Below are 22,323 nucleotides of genomic sequence, written 5' to 3'. Positions count from 1 at the left end.
GTCACCACTCGGAACCGCCCTTCATCATTTGGGGTTCTGAGGACCAACACACCACATGGTCTGATCTCTATCAGGAAAGGGCCTAATAGATAATAAACGGTCCCTCCTGTAGGCAGGGTGGGGTCACCTTTTGTCAAAAGTATTTGGTTGTATGAGAGTGATGTGGCTGACGGGGTAAATTGAAAAAGTGCAGTGCAGAGAAAATGTGATACCAAAGAGTTAGAATAAAGTGAGTAAAATTGGTTTAGGAAGCAAAAAATTAAATTTAATTGGGTACAGCTTCCAATGCCAATATTAAAAATAGCCAAGACAGAGAAAAATGTATAAACTGTCTAGTAGTGGAACGTGGTCAACATGTTCTTCAGGACCTTGTCATAACGACTACTGCTACTGCAAACAAAACCAAAGTGTAAAGAAATAGTGTTCTAAAAGAGTGAAACAACGTAGATACTGGTATGTAAGTCACCTGGACCTCATAGGTGTACTGTTCCATATCTTCTTACAAATTCAGTTGTTCACTAGAAGGAGTTAAAAAGAATAGCATGAGTACATCACGCACAACCTGTCTCCAAACATCCTTGTTCATATCATCATGAGTAAATTCCATCATTAATAAAGCCTATAAGGGAATTGAGGCCGATTGCACTGTATATACTAGTGCCTCCCAGTGTTCATAGAACTTGAAGGTTTTCAAATTTCATAAAGTACATCTTACCTGATTTGTAAGATGTGGAGACCTCACCCCACCTGGCTGCGGCTCAGGACATAGGTGAAGCACCGCTCTGTTGAGGTGAATAAATGCAAGCATGAGTCACCTACCTCAAGCGTGTTCGCACACAACATAGACATTGAGCTTTGCCGGCTTATATACGACCTGTGGCGATGTTTGGCCGCGTACCATGTGATGTTTCCAGCCCATCCAGGGCAGTGTAACTTAAACCTGGGTCCTTTCTAGTATCACGCCGTTGTTTGTTTACTAATGAAGCCATGGTTACGGGCAACCTGAGCGTGATTGGACAATCCATCGAGTGCTTAACCAATCATAGCACTCGATGCATTGCCGGATTGTACACGACCTATGGCGAGGTTTAGCCGCGTACCATGTGATGGTTCCAGCCCACCCAGGGCAGTGTAACTTAAACCCATGCTCAACAGACTGGCGTTACCTCCCCAGGCGGCACAGATGCCACATTGGAGTACCGACGGAAAGGTAGGGGTTTTTTGGCGACATCCCAGCGATCTGGTATAAGCGCGTAGTTGTCTTGGGCACACGTTTTACAGAGATAAGATGGGTTTGCAGAACTTTGATTGCATTACTCTTCCTGTCGGTGTTACGCTGCATTAGCACAGATGCCTTCAGGCACATTATACTGTCATTCGCGGGCTAAGGAATTATACCTCGGAGAGCTGATACAGTTACAACAGTATCGCTCTTCTTACCAGGCTAGTCAATATAAATGAGGAGGATCATGAGATCTTCACAATGAAACTTGCGTTTACCATCATCATACTACTATACTGAATGGAAGGGAGCGATCTCCACCATCTGTAACGGAGATCCTAAGCAAAATCAATGTCTATGTTGTGTGCGAACACGCTTGCGGTGGGTGACTCATGCTTGCATTTATTCACCTCAACAGAGCGGTGCTTCACCTATGTCCTGAGCCGCAGCCAGGTGGGGTGAGGTCTCCACATCTTACAAATCAGGTAAGATGTACTTTATGAAATTTGAAAACCTTCAAGTTCTATGAACACTGGGAGGCACTAGTATATACAGTGCAATCGGCCTCAATTCCCTTATAGGCTATATTAATGATGGAATTTACTCATGATGATATGAACAAGGATGTTTGGAGACAGGTTGTGCGTGATGTACTCATGCTATTCTTTTTAACTCCTTCTAGTGAACAACTGAATTTGTAAGAAGATATGGAACAGTACACCTAAGAGGTCCAGGTGACTTACATACCAGTATCTACGTTGTTTCACTCTTTTAGAACACTATTTCTTTACACTTTGGTTTTGTTTGCAGTAGCAGTAGTCGTTATGACAAGGTCCTGAAGAAAGCAAGGCCACTTGGCCATAAATTGCTGAAACATGTTGACCACGTTCCACTACTAGACAGTTTATACATTTTTCTCTGTCTTGGCTATTTTTAATATTGGCATTGGAAGCTGTACCCAATTAAATGTAATTTTTTTCTTCCTAAACCAATTTTACTCACTTTATTCTAACTCTTTGGTATCACATTTTCTCTGCACTGCACTTTTTCAATTTACCCAGTCAGCCACATCACTCTCATACAATTAAATACTTTTGACAAAAGGTGACCCCACCCTGCCTACAGGAGGGACCGTTTATTATCCATTAGGCCCTTTCTTGATAGAGATCAGACCATGTGGTGTGTTGGTCCTCAGAACCCCAAATGATGAAGGGCGGTTCCGAGTGGTGACTGATGGGTGTTAGAGACCATACACTAGTTTGGCTCACGTCTATTTCACCAAGAAGAGTTGTGGTATAGCTAGTGGTAATAATTCTCAACCATTATCCTAATATTCCTTGTTAAGACTTTGACCCTCTGGTACCCTTGTTGTAGTGAATGTTCGGTAGGGCGTGTACCCAGAGCATGGTCATTAAACTAGCCCTAGGGTCCCCCGTAATTGTATGTGTTATAGTTGCAAGCTTCCACTAGCCACACCAACTCCAGCAATTTCCTTACCACTCCTTGCGATAGGAAATCCAAGAGAGTGGAGACTTTCAGGAAATGCGTATTCTTTTCAGCCAGTTTGGCCTTCTATTTGTTGGGTTGCTATACTCGTGCCCTCTGGGACTCAGTGGAACAAGCCCTCCTCAGTGCTCTAGAAGACCTTCGCCCGGTTCTTTCACAGGCTATTCAGTATGGCAGTGATGTGGCCAAGTTCACAGTCTGGCTCGGTTGGCCAGGCCATAGGCAACCATTTTTCCATTAGTCGCCATGAGTGGCTGAGATCAATTAGATTCTCTGGAGGCATTCAGTCCTCCTTGATGGACATGCCGTTCGATGGGACTAGCTTCTTCAGGGACAAGGTCTGCCCTTACATTTTTCAAGGGCTACCACTTGCTTTCGAGGCCCGTCTACCCAGCATCATCAGCAACAATTCTAGTGTTCCTTTTGTGGCTTTCGATGAGGCATTCCTTACCACTAGCTTGTTCCACCTCAGCAGGCAACCCAGCAGTTATGCTGAAGACCATGGTGCTCACTGCCTCCACAGCCAAGGTCAGCCTATTTCTCAGTGATGAAAACAAAGGTTTCCCCTATGTATAACAATGTGGAGTGGGACGGGAGAAAAATACAAGAAACACACTTCCACAAATGCTCAACATAGAGTGATGTCTTTAGAAAAAGTGACACAATCCTTTTTTTAATTAAGAATAAATCTTACTTATATTTAACTTGAATTTAAATAAAAAACAATAAACTTTCATCAATTTATATGCAAGAAAATCAACACATTTTTACAAAAGGTTGCCAATTTTCGTAAAAACAAAAGAAACCACTCTTGCACGCTACATCCATACCATTCATACTATATATAAAATTACAAATATCCTAAAAACATTTTGTAGCACCATAGTATTTCACACAGTAATTTTAAATGGATTACTTCAATAAATACAAAGTTGTCAAAAACAAGAAATCATAACTGTTTGCAATCCGATAGCTCAAACACCGTTTTTGACCAGAAACAGTTTTTCTGTATGCACTGTACATTCACATTTTTTTTTAATTATTTGTGGCCAATATATAGATGCATCACAAGATTTTTATTCCTTTTGCTTTCACATTTCTATTTTCTTGGTGCCAGCACACCTATTTCGCAGGTGCCAACACACATTTCGGTGAAGAGTGACAACACTGCTGAATAAAAACCACAGGGAGCAGGCCAACCAGTATCTAAAATAACAGAAACAAATATAATACGTGCATAGGACACGAAAGCTCCTATTGGCCTATGTGACTATTTAATACATACCGAACCAGTGCTCATAACACATACTAGCATAACACCAGTCAATGTGCATGAAAGCCCAGTATGTCCTTAGGTGGCTGTTCACCTTACCTAGTTATTGTATGCACCAAAGACATACTGTTACCTAGTACCAGAGATAACAATCATAACAAGTGCCAAAATAAGCTAATTTCAGTGAGTTAAGAAGTGCGTGTAGATTTGTGCATTACAAAAGTGCATATACACATCCCTCAATCAAAAATGTTAGCATATATCAAGGCGGAATCCTCACCTATAAATAAGGAGGAGTGTAACAGACACATTTGTCCAAACAAGAGAGTCTCTAGGTACCTGATGGATACATTTGGAAACGTGGTCACAATATCACAACGAATCTTGTAGGAATTGGATCCAAAAAATACCTGTAACTTGTCCCAGGCAAAAACTAAAGAATGATAAAATAGCAATTGGCTATGGAAACCAAGGAAAATATGATTAAGTACAGCACCCCCTTGAACTGGTGTTACCTCAGGGAGACTGTCCTGCTCACTATCTAGGCAAGTATATTCACATTTTAGTGGGCCATCACCCGTCGCTTCCTTCAAAGGTAGGAGAGGGGTCATTCAAGTGCGGAGACCTCCGTCTGTAAATACGTAGAAGAAAAAAATATAAGAGCAAACGAATAAATAGTGCCTCGAAGGAGGTCTACAGACGCTTGATGTATAAAAACAATTATATACATGTATAGCTGGATACAACCAGCGTGGATACCCGCAGCATGATGGACTGGAATCGTCTTGCACACTCAGACGAAAAATGCCTACCTGGATGCGACACCATTTAAACTGGGGGCCTTCCCACATGTCAGAAAAATAGTGGAAATAGATGACAGATTCACGAGGGGAGATAAAGGAATGTCGGCCATCTTACAGTATGCCCAAGCATAACTTCAGCTACTGGTTAAATAAAGATGAAGGAATGCTGCTTCACATTGCTAGCCTCAATATCTGGTCCGTGGTTTCATAACTATTTGATACCATAGCGGTATGGGGGCATTAGAGCTAAAAGCGCGTCTCCATTGTCTTCTGAAGAATGCAAAGAGTATGTGGCTGACATTTTGATAGAAGGAGGGAGATGTTAGCCAGCTTGTAGTATGCCCTAAATAACTAAAGCCTGTGGTCAGATCGATGTAGAGAAGGGCCGCTTCCCAAGTCAACAACTTAATCAGTCTGTGTGCCATATCGAAAACAGGTGAATTTTAACTCACCTCATTAGATGCCTATGCTGCTAATCAACACAGGGGGAGTGCCAGCCCGAAGTTATTCCAAGAAATGCTCAGAATTACATAGCGACTTGCTACTGTGAAACAAATTCAGAAAGACAGCCGCCATAGAGTGAATAGAGAGGGGAAAGAACAATCTCACATCACGAATACAGATAATGATTGCCTCAGGCCGAGCCTCAGCCTTGTATCGTCCCCAAAAAGTAAAGCCAAGATCGAAAACGTTTGTGTTGCTTTCTCTGAAGGAATAATTCTAGGTTGAGCAATAGTGGAGGTGGGTTGTTCTTGCTTCTTCAGCCTGCCTCTCAGTCCACTACATCACCCCTTCCAGCCTTTCGGTAGCCCCACCTACCTGCAGTTCATGGTGGGAAGAGGAGCATTTTCAGTTTCCTGCGGTCCACTATGGTCTCCCTAGCGTCCCTCTGGTGTTCATGAGTGACATTGGTGGTGGCAGCGCACCATCGTAGGTCAGGGGAACTAGTTTTCCTCTACCTCGACGGCTGGCTGTTGAAGGCAGGCTCGCCCAAGGAAATTAACCACCTCCTGACTGCAGTGAACCTCCAGAAATCTTTGAGGTTAACTATGAACGTGCCAAAGTCTCATCTGACTCCTTAGCAGACACTATGCATCGCTACTATTCTGGACATAGTTCTTTTTCATGCCTTTACCTAGGGGTGACAGTTCAGGACATTCAGGTTATGATCCTTATGTTTGAGCCTCTGTCCTAGATTTCAGTGGGGTTGACTCTGAGGCTGCTGGAACGGTTAGCCTTCCTTCGTCCTGGTGGTAAAAAAACGCCACATGGCAAATGCGGGCTCTGCAGTGGGATCTGAAGTTCCAGTGGACCCAACATCAAGGAGACCTCTCCGACTACTTCCAGGTATTTAAGGAGACTGCAAAAGATCGCATGGGGTGACTACTGGACCATGAGGCGCGCATACACATAGGAAGTTGGCTGCCCACAGTGGCTTTAGCTCTGGGACTGGCCTTCGGACTGCGGGTTGTGGACTAGTCCGGTGTCCAAGAAGTATACATTCAAGTGGAGAGCTTCTTGGTGTTTGTTCCAGACTTGGTTGCTCCACTGGAACATAATCATCACATTCCGGATCCTGGGTGTCTTGCTGTGAAGTATCAGAAACATGGTCAGTGTGGTTTCCCCCCATGTCTTAATCATCTCCTTGCATGTCTTGACTGGTGTGTCTGCCATGCTCTTGAGGTTGAGTGACCGGATCATCTTGAGCTAAAATGTTAGGATGTGGCATATCTTGTGGTTTTAGAGGTGATATGTCATGGTTTCAAATCTGCCAGCAGTGTTTGTGATAGAATTGGTTGGTCCAGTGGTGGAGAAAGAGTCTGAGTAAAAATCGTTCATAATCTTTTTCATTAATTGTAAAAAGTCCTTGGTCATCTATACTATTAGTGTGCTAGGCGACCATGGGGGAATGCTCTCCGTAGGTTGACCATGGTTCTTGATATTCTTATGGCTCTTCTTCGTGATCTATGTTATCAGTAATACACTGCAAATTGGTCAGGTCCTGCAGACAACCCCCGTTGTAGATAGTTGTGTAAGTAACCTCAACAAAACTCAAATTCAAATTTGTCTAGATCACCATAAGAGCACCAAGGAGAGTTGTGACACCGGTAAGCAGCATACCTACAGTAGCTAGAGAAGCACAGCGGTATGTCTGGGTTTCCAAAGTCAATATACCTCATTCTTACCACATTGAAACTTAGCCCATCATTGATCCTGGGTACGAGCAGCTTCCACTGGAGAATAAAAAGAACTGGTTTAACTGAAGGCTACAAGGGGCTAGTCTAAAAAAAATTGAGTCATTATTTTAACAATTTATTTGTTTTTTTACTCCGCAATTCTCCTGATAAATTAGTTTGCATGTCTTTTGGTACAGCTCTTACAGATGACACTTCATGTGTGGAGGCTAGCTGTGGCACTTTATTTTGGTGTAAAATCAGGAAAATGTGGCTGATTTATACTTAAATGAAGTTTGGTACCTGCCATCCTGTATTTTTTTGGGCTATTATATTGCCGGTGGGTTACGGTAATCAAAAATGCTGTAGTAGCTGGTTACAGATCAGAGTCTCTGACTGGCACACATGCAATCCTTTCCTGATGCATGGAGTGCATTGGTCAGTAGTGGCCGAGTGGGAAGGTAGCACTGTATTGGGTATGTGCAGAGATCTGCACATACCCAACTTCAGGGATGAAGAAAGGTACTGAGAAACCCAAGCAGATTAGGGAACCATGTCCTCAAATTCAACGGCTTGAACAGCTCTCGTGAAGCACAAATGGTAACCCGTTGAGGCAAAAAAGGACATTTAGCAAATGAAAATTCAACTAAAATATAATTAAATATTGTTTGCATTTGTTGCTTCTAATCGGAAATACTTTATCAGCTGTAATTAGGTATTAGCCATTGTACTGTATATACATGTAGTATTTCAATGCCTAGAGGAATAACATTTGGTACTTAATATTTTGTTTTACAGTATTACAAACTCCCTCGTAATTGTTCTCTTCCTGTCTGGCATGGTTGCTATGATAATGTTGCGAACACTTCATAGAGATATTGCAAGATATAATCAAATCGATTCTTCCGTAAGTAGCACCGCTTTTTAAAAACTTTTTTTATTGTTAACTGTCAAATTGTGTTTTAGTTACATGTTTAGAATTCACTCTGCTTGCTCTAGCATTCACTACTCCAAAGCACATAACAAGGTTTCTCTCGCATGAAGGCCTTTTGAGGCTGTCTAGTAGTATGGCTCTGGATGCCTATTGTGTCTGACTGTGGTGCTTTGGCCATCTCTTAAGGCTATAAACCAAAAACCAAAAAGGGACAGTGTTAATGTAAGTGTTTGCAATGAAGTGTGATATGTATAGTTAAGCTATTGTATGTTACCATATGGCTATTTCGTAGATCATTGATTTATAATGCTATATCGGCTGCTTGGGATCTTTGAGGTTAGCCATGAGCTGTGTGAGAAAGGCCTCAAGCATTTGCTCTATGCGGGCTGCTTCTGCTATGAAATTACCCTAGAGGACTGCGTTTAATGCATCCCACAGACTCATGGCCGATGTCCTCCGTTTAATTGTGGGCTATATATTGTATAATGTTATTCTTTTAGATCTTTTTTTTATTTAATTACAAAAAGATACACTTGATATTATTGACTGTCATTGTATCTTTTACGAGAAAATCTTGGAGTTCAATGAATGTTGAGGGTAGAACACACTATGCTCGAGGCTGAGCACTCATTTAACAAAGAAAACAAGTTTCTACTCCAAGTTCATCAGTTTTATTTCCGTAATTCAAATTTTAGCAGTTGATACGTTGTATACGTTTAAACGGAAATTTCTGACGAAACATAATTCCATTCTTATGTAGTCATTGCATGATTTTCAAAATGTTTCCATCCACCCAATGTATTTCGGGTCCATGACAACATGACCCTTCGTCAGGGGTCTGAAAATTAAGCGCCAACTGCTAAAATTTGAATTACGAAAATAAAACTGATGAACTTGGAGTAGAAACTTGTTTTCTTTGTTAAATGAGTGCTCAGCCTCGAGGATAGTGTGTTCTACCCTCAACATTCATTGACATTTGTAAGGCACGTTCAGACTACGTGTGACGACTAGAGCACCGCCTTAAGAACCAACTAACTTTGTTAAAAATTTCAAAAACGTTGAGTGCACCGGGATAACACTTTTCTCAAAATCTTGGAGATGCCATAAGCATCCATTTCCTGGGGGATCTATAATCCAAGGGGGTCAGGGCACATGACGGGGCCCTGACCCGAGATCATGATGACACCTTTCATGGCCTCTGCCATATCCAGAAGAAAGCGTTTATTTGGCAAAATTTAGTCTAGCCTGGTATTCGTTTTATTGGCACCGAATAGTGGTAAAAGTCTCACATTAGAGGATGCCTGGCTCTAAGGCATCCACTAGTCCCAACTCTTCCAGAAGGGCTTTGCTTACCGAGGAGAGCGTCTCAGCAGTTCCTCACCTAGATTGGTCCTCATCTGCCACACTGTCTTAATTGTAAATTAAGGTCTCCCCAAAAAAATATTGGTGCTGAGGACCAAGCAGTGAGGGTACTTGTCGTCTGTAAGGAAGTGTTCTTGTCCCTGGTTGGAGCTATAGCTAGAACCCAATGTTAGAGGTTCATCTCTCAAAGTTCCTTTTAATACCACCCATCAGCTGCTTTGTCTTTTAGGGTCCTTTCTGTCACCAGTGGGCATCTATTGTATATTAGTATCCGTACCCCTGCTGTTTTCTTCCTTCCCAAAGAGAAATATTGTGCAGGGAAATCCCTGGATTTCATTTGAGTTTATGCCTCTTGTGGGAGATGAGTGTCTTGAATGAGCCCAATGTCTACTTGGAGTATGTTGAGTTTATGCAAGACAGAGTGCCGTTGGTGTGGATTGTTCAGCCCTCGGGCATTATATGTGGTAAGTTTTTTCTGGCCATTATAGAGTGTAATGCGGATATTTGTTCACTTTTTCCTAATGTTCCAACTCATGTAATGTGTAGTCGTGACTAGGTGGCGGCCGCCCACCTGTCCCCTTACAAACCCCAACGTTACTGCTACCCGTTGAGGCAACCTTGCAACAGTTTACTGTTAAACCCTTGGCTTCCAGTATGTGGGAACAACAAAATGCCTGGAACCTCTGGAACACACCCACGTAGGTAAAGGGTGAGTAGAGCTTTAAGTATTAAGGATATTGTGGGAAAGGCCTCTGTCGGCATCAGTCATCCTAGGCATCTGCCACAGCACTAGCCTTCAGTATTTCATGCAAGTCAAAGGTGTGCACCTCTTCTTTCATATATAAGTAAATTTGTGTTCTTGCCTCCATCCTCAGAGATTTGATGGCCATCAGACTTTGTCTTCCCAAGTAGAGTTCAGGGTCAGTTTATTCGTTGACTGCGTCTGGTCAGCTGCTCACTTGCTGGAATTGTTCCAGAGCTGTTCAGTTGCCTGCCAGTATTTCTTTCTGCTTGTGGATCTTCCTTTACCCACTTCGTATTTCCTTCAATTCAGGGCTCCTTGAACGCTGCAGGTCTGAAGGTAGGCCTGCCTCTGTTTCGGGGAAAGGCAAATCCAGTATGTTGGATGCCTCCTTTAGGAACTTGATTGCCCACCTTTTACCATGCCACTCAAAGAGGAATCCAAAGGAGTGTCCCCATGGATAATTAACATTATGTATATTTGTAAAGCACACTATCACCCTTTAGAGTATCCTGCCACTGAGCAGGTGTGCGTGCTTAGCCCCTGGCTATGGTAAGTTGGTTAATTGAATGTTTCTGATTAAGAATTTAACTGTGCGACATGTGGGTCTCTTAGCAAGGGCAGTCTTTGATGTATCTTGAAAGATTCTGAGGTCATAGCCATTGGCATGACTCCTACCACTACTTCAGTTATAGTGCCTGCAGCAGTACATAGACTAACGGTAGCTAGTGGGTATTCCCTAACGTCCCCATGAACACAGCGTATGTGCACTGTTTTCCCGGCCATTAGTCACGAGGGGGGTACCAGTTCCTGTCGCACTACAGAATGTCTGCACCCAGAGTCCAGTAACGCCCTCACTACTTTCCCGTGTATGGTCACACTCGCATAAAAGACCGGTCCTGTTTCTTCTGCAAACAGAAGTGAATATGGAGCATAACTGACGTCCATGGGCTCTTCATCCTTCTCTTTTGGTTTTTTTCTGCAAAACCTCGCTATGTGTCCCCATTCACCGCAGTCATAGCATTGAGGACCAGGATTGGGTTGTACCTCAGGTTTGGGAAAGCGTGACCGTGGAGGTTCAAATGGGGGTTCAAATGGGGGTTTTGGATACTTCTTTTCGATCTTTCCTGGTAAAGGTTTCAAAGGTTTTTCTGGTTCTTTAATAGGAGGACGTCCTTGGGCACGGGCATAAGAAGTGGCCATTTCAATGGCGTGTTCCAGAGTCAGCCCTGCGTGTTGTTTCAACCAACGCTGCGTGCCATAGGGGAGTGCCTCGAGAAACTGCTCAAGGTATATTTTATTCGTCACATCGTCTATGTTCCCGTCCTGTGGTTTTAGCCAAAGGTCGGCGGCTGCCTTCAATTTGTAGAACAGAGTCTTAGGAAGATCCCCAGGTGTTCCACGTTCCACGAGCCTGTGGGTCTCTTCATCCACACCCAAACGGTCCAAGATATATTTCTTTACAACGGCATAAACCGAGGTGCCGTTTCTGTTGATCATTTGATAAGTGGATTGGGTTTTACCTGTTAACAGAGGTGCAAGGTAGAATGGCCACCTATCCCCAGGCCATGCGCTGGCCCTGGCAGCCCTCTCGAAATTGATCGATAAATGCCTCCTCAAATCTAGTAAAGAAATCGGAGACACTCTCGTTTTTCTTTTGTTTGCAAGCAGACAATTTATCCCAGTTCACCCTCATTGCTGGCATAAGCGTTTTCATGAGCTTACTGATTCTTTGCGGCAGATCCGTGATTAACTGTTCACGCTTCGCCCCACCAACTTGCCGTCCATCAGCCGCTACAAGAGCAGCCCAATCACCACCCAACTCAGCTGCATGATTCTCTTGACGAATTTTTGCCCAAATCGGTTGCGGTACAACATTACCAAACAACATATCAATATCTGCAAGGTTCATAATAGTAGCATCCACAAGTTGGGATAACTCCTTGTAATAGCCTGCCGGATTCTTCCGCGGGTCAGGCAAAGATTGTTTCACTTGCAAAACTTCCAATCGCTTCCATGGGAGGTGTATCCAAACTCTCTGGAAGTGTGGCAAAATTGCAGGATTGACAGTAGCATCACCTGGCATCCACACTGGGGGAACTTCTCGCATAGGATACTGACCAGATTGTGCTTTTGGATCATCGGAGTCGTCAAACGACACTCGAGGAGGCACTGTAGTCCTAAAGGCTTACAAACGCTCTAATGCACATCGTACATTACAAAACTGATTCTGAAGTTCAGTCATATCGGGCGGTACATTGTCTAACTCATCATTATCCCACTCTTCTCTCAAGGATTTGCACATTTCCTCGAACACAAATCTCTGTGTGGGCTCATTAAACTGAGAGAACGTATCGAAAACTATGCGCGGAGTGTACTTAGCAGGATGTCTAATCCACCTACGCGCCATAGTTGCTAACGTCTCACTCTCCCTTCCACCAGGAATTTGACTCCGTCTCTGAGAAATGTCAGAGACATCGGACCCAAGTATCGATCCGAAAAGTGGAGAATAGAGATTAGCAACAGTATTAGGTATACGACTACGAACAGAAGGAGAAGAGGAGAGAAGTACAGGGGCAACAACATGAGGACTGAACGTAGGAGCAGTAGGAGTAGCCAAGATAGCAGGAGTAGTAGTAACAATAGACTGAGAAGGTACAGGCAGAGGAGCAGTAGGAAGAAGGGGAGGTAAAGGAGCAGGGCCCACTTGAGGAACAAGAGGATTCAGAGGAACAGGACCAACGACAGGCTGACCAGCAGCCGCCGGAACAACAGGTGGAGGAACAGGAGGAACTACAGGGGCTGTAGTACCCTGTACATAAGGAGGTGGTGATTTTAATAGATCCTCTGTCGTTTCTTCTCCCTTCTTATCAGAGCTTGACGGTAAAACCGGATAACATTTATCCACCGCCATGCGATGCAGTCTGGTAAAAACTTCCTTTTCCTTCTCTTCTTTGTCTCGCTGATACTGTTCTGCACTTTGCATCATCGTAATGATACCATCTCTCTTATTTTTCTTAATCTGTTTGATTTCTTTCTGTTTGGCCTCTTTGCGCCATAACCAAAAGGAATCAAACATTGCTGGCCTAGCTTTCCTTCTAAACAATTTTGCTTCGAGATTATCTAAAATCTCAGTTTCGAAACTACCATGGGGTGGCCAGCTAAGGACACCATCATTTTTCGTATAACGGATCCAACATTCATTATAGACAATAGGTCCCACTCCGTGTCGACTATAGAGCTCATAAATCGGAGTTCCAACTGGAGGTATCGGACATGAGTCCTCCAATCGGGAATCTGTGCTGCAACATTTAAAGAAACCAAACGAAATACTACGGCCAGGCATCGTGCACACAAACCGAGCTTCAAACTTCAAGGGTTATCGAATTACGATATCCTCGCAAAAATACGAGACCCTCGGTTTTTGGCAATTGCAATCGTCAAATAAAAACCCAACAACTAAGAATCAACAACTAAGAGCCACAAATGCAATGGAACCATGCAAACAACCAAGTTTCAACAATAACAACCAAGGTTTCTGGGAGCGACCCACAAATACTTAACTGAAAGAACAATGGCGTCACCAGGAAGGCCCGTCTATCGTCTCGCCGCACAAAGGACTACGCCAAGCGCCAAAACAGGTCGACAGTCAGGGCATCAGTCCGTCGCAGCCGTCAGGAGGCGGGAATCTTCGCGGGAACAATCTTCAGACCACTTATTTCGACAACAGGATCGATGAAGCGGGGTGCACCTTCCCTCGGAGTTTTCACACGAAGTTCCTCACGATCGTCAGGCTTTGAACCGGTACCGCTGATGTCGCTCGACGTTGGGCGCCAACTGAAGGACTGGGCTATTCTAAGGCCCAGCGGTGCCAGGGGACAACACCTGAAACCTTCGTGGGTTACCTGTTCCGGCGTACAAATCACAGAGACACGGGACACTTCCTTCGGCGTAAAAGATCAGCGTTTATTTACTGCAGGGATACAGAGATCGCTAGAAGTACAACAGAGTGTAGGTTCTGAGGGTCTGCTTCGAACTGCAAAAGTGGATCGCTCCTTTTATACATATTTTCGTCATTGCACAACATAGCGAACAAAAGGTTACAACTCAGTTCCCACAGTAAACTTCAAAAGGATTTCATTCATGTTTTCAGAAGCCCGGAACATAATTACAGTAACATCGCCGGTTCCCAACTGTAAAAGCACGTTATCCCACCATTAGGCACATTCCACTCTAGTTGTAAACGAGCTAAAAGAAGAGACAGAAACAGGTGCAAGGAAGACAAAGACAGACAACAGATTGAAAAGAGTGTGGGGGCAATATCGGAAGCGTGATCACAGGATCAAAGGATTCGAGCCTAACGCATGCGAGGCTGAAACAATAGACCGACACGGCAGGATGAGCCTCGAGCGGAGCCATCTGCCTTCGCCGTGTCATCCCCCTAGTCATAAAGACACACTCAAAGGAATATGCATCTTCCGCAAGAGCTTGGGAAACCCACGGTCATGAAGCGGACATTGTCCGTTCGCCGGCTACGTGAGGGCAAGAAACAAAATGGATGCTGTATCTAAAATGGAACCCGAGGGTTCAGATGGAGAAACCCACGAATAAGACGAACGCTTCCACGTAGTGTAGCAAAAACGCGTACACCTACTAAACTCGTCATTTGCGGTTCATAGATACCAGACTCGTCCATATCCGAACATGCCCAAAACATCGTTACGATTCTCAAGGAAACCTCAAGTTCTTGAGGTCCGTCCGGTATGCGGAGGCCTTTTTGAGGAGGGGTTTGACTTTTGCGAGTTTCCAGTCATCTGGGAATGTGCCTGTTTCGAGGGTGCAGTTGATTGTACATCATAGTTCAGGTTCTAAGATGAAGGCAGCTGTGTGGAAGATGTGCAGTGGGCAGAGGTCAGTGGGAGCTCCAGAGTGTATGCTCCCCAAGGTCTTTGCTGTTTCTTCCATGGTGACAGGGGTCCAGTCAGTGATCGTCCGCTAGGTGGCCGGTGTTTTGTCAGTGTCTTGGTTCTGTTTGTCGAAGTTGTTTTAGAGAGTCCTGATCTTGTGATGGAAGAAGGAGGAGAGTTTATTACAGGGATCCTTGGAGAGAGGGATGTCAGAGGTTACGCTGGGGGGACGGATGGGGTGGGGTTTGGGGAATTCTTGTATGATGCTGAAGGGGTCCTAGGAGTGGCAGGAGTTTCAGAGGATCCTGTCCTGGATGAAGTTCCTCCTTGTGGGTCTGATGAGTTGGTGGTGGTCTGTCATGGCGGTCCTATACACGGTGCGTGCTTCCAAGGTTTTCCTGTTCCTCCATGCTTTAAGTTTGGCATGTGCGCTTGGATTCTCGGAGGCCCATTGTGAACCAGGTAGCTTTCGTGGTGCGTAGTCTGTCAGAGTTCTGGAGCGGGCAAGCGTGTTTGCGCAGTGGGCGATCCATCTGTAGAGTTCGTTGGCTGCAGAGTTGGCATCGGCTGTGGTGGTTGAAGAAGTGCGGCTGAGGGCAGAGTTGAGGTGCTCTTCGGTGATCTTGCTCCAGTTTCTGTGCAGGGCGAGGTGTGGGCTTGTGTGCTGTGGGTTTTGAAAAGGAGAAGTGAACGCAGTTGGTGGTCCATCCAGAAGGGCTGCGTGGTTTGACCAAAGCAAATGTTTTTTCCTCCTGTGAAGCAACTGGTTTCCAACCGTACCCACATTGCAGGACACACAATCGATCCCCATCTTCACATCCAGCGACAGTCGAGTACACCCACATCTCGCAGCTCACCTGGACTGACCTCAACAGCGTCCACTTCACCATCTCTGGACCTACCAACACTGGCCCCTATGTTCACGAGCAGAAACTGGAAAAAGATATCAGAAGACCAGTTGAACAATGCTCTCAACTTCCACCTCTCAAACATTCCACCCAGAACAGGCTGCAAAGAACTTTTCCCAATGGATCGCAGAGTGTGCCGACACAATCTCCTCACCAAGCCAGCCAAATCTAAAGGACCTGCCAGAAGAGCCAGCTGGCTCACTGCTGAGCTGAAATCCATCAAATGCAACTGCTGGCAACTAGAATGGAAGTGGCGTGCCAGCAAAAAGGCGGGAGACCATTCTACCTTCGAGACAACTCAACGAGTTCCACCACCTCCTGAAAAAAACAAAGAACAACGCCGTAGTGGACCCCATTGAAACCAATACATATCACTGTAAGGAGCTCTTCACCATCATGAAGGAGTTCTCAAACTCCAAAGCCGCCAAGAACGACATCACCCCCTTGCAAGAACTGTGTGACACCCTGGCAGACTTCTTCTACAACAAGATCTGTCATCTACCAAAACTTCAAACCCCCACCACAGACGGCATCAGCCTGCTCATACCCATCAACACATTTTTTTTTGTTGATCACATTTATTTTTATTGACAGTTGCATTCAAGTAAAACAATACAGCAAACAGATAAACATAACCCCCAGTGCGATGTCGCCCCAAGGTCCAGAGTAATTATCAGGAAGCTGTTCTCTGGATCAAAGTGCCATGAGTTCGCGCAAGAGGGTACGAGTCCCACACGGTAATCAACTGTCTTTCAAACCCCCCTTACCCTGCCTCCCAATGGACCCTCTCTAACCCCAACCACCCTGTCCTTCGAACTAACCCCTACCCTCCCTCCCCTTTCTGTCCGGTGTGTATTGCTATGTAGGTGTGTGGCGTACGAGTGTGTCCTCAGTTGAATCTTCATGTCCCATCTCCTGGCGGCTTATGGAATTCATCGACTAGTCTAAGGACTTTGAGATACTTTGGGCAGGTGAGCTCTCGAAATTCTCGTGACATTAGGGAGATCAAGGGTGCCCACGTTTCCCTAAAGATGTCAGAGGTCTGTGTGAGGGACGCCTGTATCCGCTCCATACCTAGTATATACCTGTCAGGGGGTCCCCTGCTCGGCCCAGGCAGGGCTAACCGATTGTCCGTCTCCTCAACAGGCGGATTACTACGGGCCCTTTAAGGATAGCCTTTGTGTTCGTGACGAAGGCCTCGCATCTGGACCACCTGACTTTTTGGACCCATCAGGAGAGGCCTCTCGCCATATGAGGGGAGACCCGGAAGACGCCGCGTTTCCGTCGTGGGAGGAGGAAGTGAGACGCCAGGAGAACAACGCAACCGGGGAAGCGGAGAGCACCGAGGAGACGGAGTCCTTGGAGAGAGCCGACACCAGGAGCAGAGAAGGTGCCGGGTCAGAGACGGAGGAGAAACGGACGGCGGCAACTGTAAAGCCAGGAGGCCAACGACACCGCGATTCGCCCAGCCACGCAAAGGAGGATGCGTGGCTTTCCCAGGTGCATGCTCGTTTGGGTTCGTTGTTGCGTTTAAAGAAGGGAGGGACCGGGTAGGAGACAGTGCAAGCACCGGGGCACCTCGTTTAGCAGAACAGTTTGCGAGTCACTGAATGTGGTGGTGGTTCTTGCTTTTCCCTCACTCCCTCCCTATTTCAAGAGTCGCTAGAAAGTGTACAGTACACTAAAAGCCTCGTTCTTTTCTTTTCCTTCCATGTGCTGGAGTATCCCGGACCTCGACCCAGGAAGTGTCCCGAGGACTACAAACCTGACCCCGGACTTTTGTTAACGTGTCTGACCTAAGACTTTCTTTTTGTGTTCATCATTCTGTGACACGCAATAAAAGAGATAAACAGTCGCCCTCTAGTCTTGGCTCCTTCCCTTCTTGTAACCGAAAGGTGACAATACCATAGTCTGTGGAGCCACCCTGTGTATGTGGGTTTCCTAGGGGTGCCCCTGAGTGAGAGAATGTGTTGCGTCGCTGCTCCTATTGCCAGCCCCATTTGGCGACCTCGAATGGATTTGAGTGGAAAGGTGAGCTTGTTGGGCAGGCCTAGAATCGCGTATGCAGGGAAGCGGGGGATCTCGGTTTCTAAGCAGTCGTCCACATCCCGAAGGATCTCCACCCAGTACTCCAGCACCGTCTGGCATTCCCATAGCAGGTGGAGCATGGTCCCTATGTGTCCACAGCCTCTCCAGCACAGGGGGTCCCGGCGAGGATTGCTTTTGTGTAGGCACTCTGTCGTCAAGTACCAGTAATATGCCACCTTAACCGCCGCCTCTCGGCTGGCTACATTACGGGCCGTGTGATGTGCCCGGTAGTAGACGTCTTGCCATTCCTCGTGTGAGAGCTCACGTCCCAGTTCCCGCTCCCATTGTAGTGTAGTTCCTTTTTTCCCTATAGGCCCTGCGCATTGGAATAAGATAAACAGCAGTGTAGACGTAGGACTGCGGTCTTCTAGGTCTCTACTGACTATGTTAGGCTTAATTTAGGTTTGTGCCAGCTAGCTCAGAGGTCACTGGAAGCTTTCTTGACTGAATAGGAAGTGATCAGCTTCCCTGGCTCAGACAAGAAGGGATTCAGCTTCCGACAACCGCATAAACATGACAACTTTGCTCCTCAGAATAAGAGTCAATCCCTAGAGTCGTGTGAAACAATAGACAGGTATTTCACTCAGTCAGTTGTGCAGATTTACTTTCACCAGAATGCAGAGAATAGAGAGACGGGTGTTTTCAATAAAAGATATTATTTATTGAGCAGTCTTCCTTCTCATGCAAGAGAAATTAATTGCCACAATTGCAAGACTTGTTATTATAAAAAGTGCGTACAGTAAAAGGAGTATTACGAAATAATACTGTAAAAGCATTGATATGGTTTCTTAGCCATAAGATAGTTAAAATGAATAAAATATATACATTCATATATACATTGGCTAACGACCTCAACTGGTGCTTCTAGCTACGCCTACCCCAGTGTACCTGACCTAAGACTAACACATGGGAGGGAGTAAGTAAGTAGCAATTTAAGTTAAGTTGGTTTTGCCAAGAGTTTGTTTCAAGAATTCTCTCTAAGGGTTTAGTCAGCACCGTACCTCTGGAATAGAATGTAGGAGGTCTGGTATCTCCTCTCAGGACCCGATATCCCAGTCACCCGCAAGGGTAGGCTGGAAACGCCGGAGCTGGATTTTCTCGGCAGGAGAAAAGACAGCGTCTTTCTCAGCGCGCCAGGGAGGCGGGCCAGCGTCCGTGGGTTTCTCGCATCTACTGGGCTCTCTGCAAGGGTACAGCTGTTCTGCTCCAGTATTCACCTCCACCGTGTGCTTGCTTAAGGCAACGTTGGTATATTTATACCTAAAAGGTGCCGAGTTTGACGTAAGTTTTTGGACATAAGACTTCAATAAAGATGTCACTAAGAACTGGTTGTTCTTACAGTGCTCGCAGGAGTTCTATTACTAATCAAAACAAAGCAAGCGGGGCTTTCCCAGGTTGCTGGGGGTTTGGTATGTCGAAAGAACTCAGTGTGCTATCTAGGAATCTAAGGAAGTGGCTTCTGCTGTATCATGGACTGTCATGGACTGCAGAGGCGAGTTACTGAAATATGGCTCTGATTCTTATGCCATTATAGGGATATGTATTGATTATAGCCGTATAGGGGCATGAGGTCACAATATTGATCGGGGTCCTAGATAAAACACATCATCCACTCCACGAATTTATGTCCATCAAATTACTAAAAACGAAAGCAGTAGGATGCACGTGTATTCCTACCCACCCCAAAATACATTTATGCATTTGAAATGGTGTATATGAAATACATGAAAATGATAATGGGTACTGTACGTTTTCAAGCATAGTAATCATTAAAAAAATATTGCATATGTAATCAGTTGAACGATTTTGCGAAAAATTACACATGAAATGTCTCTTAATACAGAAAAGAAGGGCGAGACCATTTCATCACATATAAATACAATTGCTGTAAGATGTGCTAGAGGCTGAAGTTCTATTTTGTCTCTAGATCTACTAAAAATAGAAGCTCTGTTCTTTATGAATAGTTCTACTTTAAGCAAAGTACGTGTGCCAGCAAAAAAGGTAAATATTTTTGAAATTTTCGGAAAAAGAATAATTTCATGGTGAGCAGGGAAAAAATAGTTCAAAAACGATTTTCAGTAGCTTTTGTTTATCAAAGCTGAAGGCCGAATCCAGAGTTCATGGGAACGCTGTGTGCCGGATTGTTTTCCAAAAGTTATTGTTTCTGTTCAGGGGAGAACATCATTTCAGACAGGCTCGCAAAGAATTGGTCTACATATTCAGGTGACAGTTCGACCAAGTTTGATAATGCTGTAACTTGGCAGTTGTGAGAATGATTGCTATCATCGATTTCAGGATTAGCAATGCTCACAGAAGGTCGTACCTGGGTGATGTTGCTTTCATTACTTGCGTCACTGCCGCCACCTAGTCGTAGAGCAGGAGTCTCAATGAATGCCGTCATCAGGATTGGTAACCGCTGGGGACAACCAATCAATGACACTTGTAAAGCGCGCTACATACCCGTAGGGTCTCAAGGCGCTGGGGGGGGGGGTGCCGCTACTGCTCGAACAGCCAGGTCTTCAGCTTCTTCCTGAAGGAGAGGTGGTCTTGGGTCAGGCGCAGGTCGGGAGGGAGGGAGTTCCAGGTCTTGGCAGCCAGGTAGGAGAAGGACCTTCCTCCTGTAGTCGCTCTTCGGATGCGGGGGACGGCGGCGAGGGCGTGGTTGGCTGAACGGAGGTGGCGTTTGGGAGCGTAGAAGTTGACTCGGCTGTTGAGGTAGCTCGGGCCTTGGTCGTGTAGGGCTTTGTGTGCGTGGGTGAGGAGGCGGAAGGTGATTCTTTTGTTGACGGGGAGCCAGTGAAGGTCTCTCAGATGTCCGGAGATGTGACTGGTTCGTGGGATGTCGAGGATGAGTCTGGCATCGATGCGTGAGCCGTAACTGGACTTAGCAAAGTATCGACGTCCATAGGTACTGCTGATTGTTGTGCAAGACAGGTGTCTAACACGCATTCCTTTCTGCATAGCATACATCGAAGCACAGGTAAGATGCAGGTCTGCCATATAGGTCTGAATGAAAGAAACCAGGTCATATTCAGATCTCTTAGCCGGGCTATCCCAAGGACTTTAGTTATGCGGTCCCGGTAGCGCATTGCTAGGATCGTTTCTTCCATCCTTGCCGGAGTCATATCTGCGTTTTGGTTTGCCATATCGGAGCAGGAGGGTCAAAAATAGAATACCTGCTACGAGTACCAAAAGTAGTGGTAGGCCATCAAAGATCAAATGGACAAAATTGGGAAAGATGCCCAGGACTGCTTCAAATGGTGTTAACAGTCCTGAAAAAATTGTCTTAAAACATTCGCGATACCACTGGCATTCTACATATTTAGGATTTGGCTGAGCATTTCTGTGAAATGCTCCGGGCAATTTGTTGATAAAAGTGTAAGTATCTCTGTAGTTGTCCTTGCAACTTGGAGATCACACGTCTCTTTTGATGACGTGATGGGCACGGTTGTCTGCAAAAGCACAGACTTCATTCTGCTTAAATTATCAATTCGTATAGAAGAGATATTCAAAGGAGGCCAAATCGGAGCCACTGAGTTTCCAGGGCCATTTGGATACAATGCTTGCATACAGCAAGTGACCATGGAACTCACGCTTAAAAGATATGCTTTCCCTGGCACCAAGCCACAACAGCTGTGATCCGTTATTAGAACGTAACTCCCGTTAGAAAGTTGCCTAAAGAATGGCTCTATTTGTGCTGCAGGTGTGCCGTGCTGGTGGCATGAAAGGTTATTCGAAGTATCCTCACAGGCCCCATGCAAGTTTATACCTTGGCACAAAAGTATACCGCGTAGTGAATGTTACACTTATCATCACTAAGAAATCCACTTTTGTTGTTGTCACTATAACGTGTGTGTATAAGGTAATTTCCATGATGACTTAATGTATCCTTTACCCAACTTTTCAAACTGGCCTGCCGGTATATACTCAAGGCAATTTTTAAACTGGAAAGTTGTTATCGGAATTGTGATAATCCCGTGTATTATCCATTCAATTACAGGTCTTTCTGACATTGTCAATGGTAATCTCTCAAGTTTTTCGATGCTCAGGATTGTATAGTCTGCTTCTTTCTGTGCCAAACTGATTTGTTTATCAGTAAGGTTAAAGATAGAAAACAATGACGTTGTGTTGATTAAACGCCATGGCACATAGCCTGAACGAAGATTTTGCAACGTCCAGCCTAGCTGTACAATAGAACGTAATTGGGACTGGCCATGTTGTTACATTAGCAGGTCCTGGTCTATTATATCAATAGCAGATGATACAATACTGTCCAGTGAATATATTCTGGAGGACAGAGTCATTAACTCATTGTCCACAACAGAAAGTGATTTTTCCAAATGAATACGATCAATTTCTCGTATTTTCTCGGCTGTTTCAATTTGAGTTTCTTTCCATGCCTCG

At 45.1% G+C, this 22,323-nt stretch overlaps 1 protein-coding gene across 1 annotated transcript in view; it reads left to right on the top strand.

The window, feature by feature from the left end:
- Window positions 1-22,323, top strand: part of LOC147718680 (transmembrane 9 superfamily member 2-like) — a 1,534,671-nt gene that overhangs the window by 760,663 nt on the left and 751,685 nt on the right. Inside the window, exon 9 of the mRNA XM_086918630.1 lies at window positions 7,777-7,885. Within this exon, the coding sequence (XP_086774756.1) occupies window positions 7,777-7,885 (109 nt within the window). The remainder of the gene's footprint in view (window positions 1-7,776; window positions 7,886-22,323) is intronic.

This window comes from Lissotriton vulgaris, chromosome 4_1 (genome assembly GCF_964263255.1).
Source record: "Lissotriton vulgaris chromosome 4_1, aLisVul1.2, whole genome shotgun sequence".
In the NCBI taxonomy this organism is placed as follows: Eukaryota; Metazoa; Chordata; class Amphibia; order Caudata; family Salamandridae; genus Lissotriton; species Lissotriton vulgaris.
Note: the sequence above shows the minus strand (reverse complement) of the source record. Positions and strands in the feature narration are given on the sequence as shown.